This window comes from Antrostomus carolinensis, unplaced genomic scaffold (assembly GCF_000700745.2).
Source record: "Antrostomus carolinensis isolate BGI_N321 unplaced genomic scaffold, ASM70074v2 scaffold27113, whole genome shotgun sequence".
NCBI lineage: Eukaryota > Metazoa > Chordata > Aves > Caprimulgiformes > Caprimulgidae > Antrostomus > Antrostomus carolinensis.
In genome coordinates, this window is record NW_010306233.1 from 741 (window position 1) to 3,389 (window position 2,649).

Sequence of the window (2,649 nt, forward strand, 5' to 3'; positions counted from 1 at the left end):
TCTGCCTGGAGCTTCTTCACCATCTCCCAGCTGTGTCCCCATTGTCCCCTTGGTGTGTGGCAGCATCTGGCCACAGAGCAGAGCGGAGGGTGTTCAGAGCAGATGTCTGCCTGGTGTGGGCAGCCAGCAGCCAAAACGAGCCCTCCTGAGGGTGCCCAGGGGAGCATCAGCACCTCCCTGGTTCTGGGGACGAGTGTCAGGGCTGATGTGTCACAGGCCTGTGTGCAGACGGGCTCAGGGACACCAGAGGAGCTGGGTAACACCGTGTCCCCGTGAACTGTGTGGTGTGACCCGTGGTGCTGCCTGCTCGGGGAGGCACACAGCACTGCTGCCCCTACGGCTGCTCTGCAGGCTCTGCCAGATGCTGTGTTGATCTGGATTTGTTCACGTGTGTGGGATGCTCACGCTCTGCATCTGCTGACTCTTTGCAGGTTGTTGGTCAAGTTTCCAGAGCTGAACTATCAGCTAAAAATTAAAGTCTGCATTGACAAGTGAGTGCTGTGCTCTGATCTTGGCAGTGCTGGGTGGGGATACTGGAGTGGGACTTGTTCCTACTGCTGTTGGGTCAGGGTCCATCCCTGCCCTGAGGGCCAGTGTGACCCCCCAGTAGAAGGGGGGGGGTGTGGGATGGTGCTGGGTCTCGAGGGTTCATTCCCAGGTGGGGGGACAGTCTGGGGGGCCTGTGGGACTCGATATTGAGATGCAGGCAGCCCCCTGCCCCAGCTTGAAAGGGTGGGAAGGCTGTGGCCGTGACCGCGTGTCTCTCCCCTTTCCTAGGGACTCCGGGGATGTTGCAGCACTTCGTGGGTAAGTGCAATGTTTTGGTTTTATTCTTGCTTCTGCTTTTAATCCTGGCAAATGTCCTACTGCACGTTTGCTCCGAGAGGGCCCTGTCAGCCACGCTCTGTCTTTCCTCTTTCAAGGTCGCGGAAGTTTAACATCCTGGGGACAAACACCAAGGTCATGAACATGGAGGAGTCGAACAACGGCAGCCTCTCAGCAGAGTTCAAGCATCTGGTAGGTACCACGAGCCCTGGGGCTGCTCCTGTGAAGGCCACGCACTGTTGTGTTGTTGCTTCAGCCTGTTCCCTCTCCACAGACCCTGCGGGAGCAGCGATGCGGCAACGGAGGCAGAGCCAACTGCGACGTAAGTGCTGGGGGGCCCTGGGTGTGAGAGCCCTTTGCTAGCAGCTCTGCTCCCTGTTGAGCAGCTGAGCCCTGAGGGGAAGCAGGAGCCCTGCCCCAAGAAGGGAGTGTCCCCAGGCACCCTCTGGTGTGCTGGCCGCTGCCAGAGCAGCCCTCTCCACCCAGAGCAGCAGCATTGGGCCTGATGGCCATGAGTCAGGCCAAGGGCAGATGTCTCCTGTGTGCTCATTGTGTCCTCTTCCACCCCAGGCCTCGCTGATTGTCACTGAGGAGCTGCACCTCATCACCTTTGAGACAGAGGTGTATCACCAGGGGCTGAAGATCGACCTGGAGGTGAGCTGTGGGTTGCTGCCACAGGCCTGGGTGCGGAGGAGCCCTGGGAGATGTCCCAGCCTGTCCTCACATCCTGTCTTTGCAGACCCACTCACTGCCTGTGGTCGTCATCTCCAACATCTGCCAGATGCCCAACGCCTGGGCGTCCATCCTGTGGTACAACATGCTGACCAACAACCCCAAGGTAAAGCCTGGTGCTGTGGGGGCAGCTGGCAGAGGAGCCATGCAGGCTCTGGGGCAGGACCTGGCTCTGCTTCTGTCCCATTTCTTGCTCAGGGCTGTGTTTTCCCTTGTGCAGAATGTGAACTTCTTCACCAAGCCCCCCATCGGGACCTGGGACCAGGTGGCAGAGGTGCTGAGCTGGCAGTTCTCCTCCACCACGAAACGCGGCCTCAGCATTGAGCAGCTGACAACGCTGGCAGAAAAACTTCTAGGTAACCTCGTGTGGGTGTCCTCCTGTCCCTGCTGTCCCTCGGGCCGCTCCCTGGCAATGGTGTCTGTGGAAGAACAGCTCTATCTCAGTGTTGATGCTCCTGTTCTTCTCTGCCAGGGCCAGGTGTGAATTACTCAGGCTGTCAGATCACCTGGGCCAAGTTCTGCAAGGTATAATGTCCTCTCTTCCCCAAGTGCCTTCCCTTGGCTGTTCCCTTCCTCCAAGCCACGCTCACATCCTCTCTCCTCTTCTTCAGGAGAACATGGCTGGCAAAGGCTTCTCTTTCTGGGTCTGGCTGGACAACATCATTGACTTGGTGAAAAAGTACATCCTGGCGCTGTGGAACGAAGGGTGAGCGTCAGACAGCGGCTGTCTGGAGACCCTTGGTTGGGCTGGGCCTTGGGAGGGGTCCCAGGAGTCCTGTCCTGATGGAATGGGGTGTCTTGTCCAGGTGCAGGTGGGCTCTCCCAGGATAGTTTTTCTGTCCAGGCCCTGTTGGCTGGTTCAGAGTGAAAACCCCCCTGGGAATCCTTAAAATGTTGGTGTCTCTGCTGGTGCCTGGACCAGGCCCTGCTGCTGTGCAGCGAGCTGTTAGGGTTCATGTCCTGGAATAGCTGCCCTGGTATCCTGACCCACCTTTGCTCTCCTCACTTCCTGACACCCAGGTACATCATGGGGTTCATCAGCAAGGAGCGGGAGCGAGCCATCCTGAGCACCAAGCCTCCGGGAACCTTCCT

General features: G+C 58.5%; 1 protein-coding gene across 1 annotated transcript in view; it reads left to right on the top strand.

Annotated features, from left to right (window-relative positions):
* The window catches only part of STAT3 (signal transducer and activator of transcription 3), a gene marked incomplete at its 5' end in the record, with an annotated part of 4,924 nt that overhangs the window by 703 nt on the left and 1,572 nt on the right, over positions 1-2,649 (top strand). Inside the window, 10 exons of the mRNA XM_029084291.1 lie at positions 432-491; positions 778-807; positions 924-1,017; positions 1,100-1,147; positions 1,396-1,479; positions 1,565-1,663; positions 1,778-1,913; positions 2,030-2,082; positions 2,169-2,263; positions 2,578-2,649. The exon at positions 2,578-2,649 is cut by the window's right edge and continues 98 nt beyond it. Of these exons, the coding sequence (XP_028940124.1) occupies positions 432-491; positions 778-807; positions 924-1,017; positions 1,100-1,147; positions 1,396-1,479; positions 1,565-1,663; positions 1,778-1,913; positions 2,030-2,082; positions 2,169-2,263; positions 2,578-2,649 (771 nt within the window). The remainder of the gene's footprint in view (positions 1-431; positions 492-777; positions 808-923; positions 1,018-1,099; positions 1,148-1,395; positions 1,480-1,564; positions 1,664-1,777; positions 1,914-2,029; positions 2,083-2,168; positions 2,264-2,577) is intronic.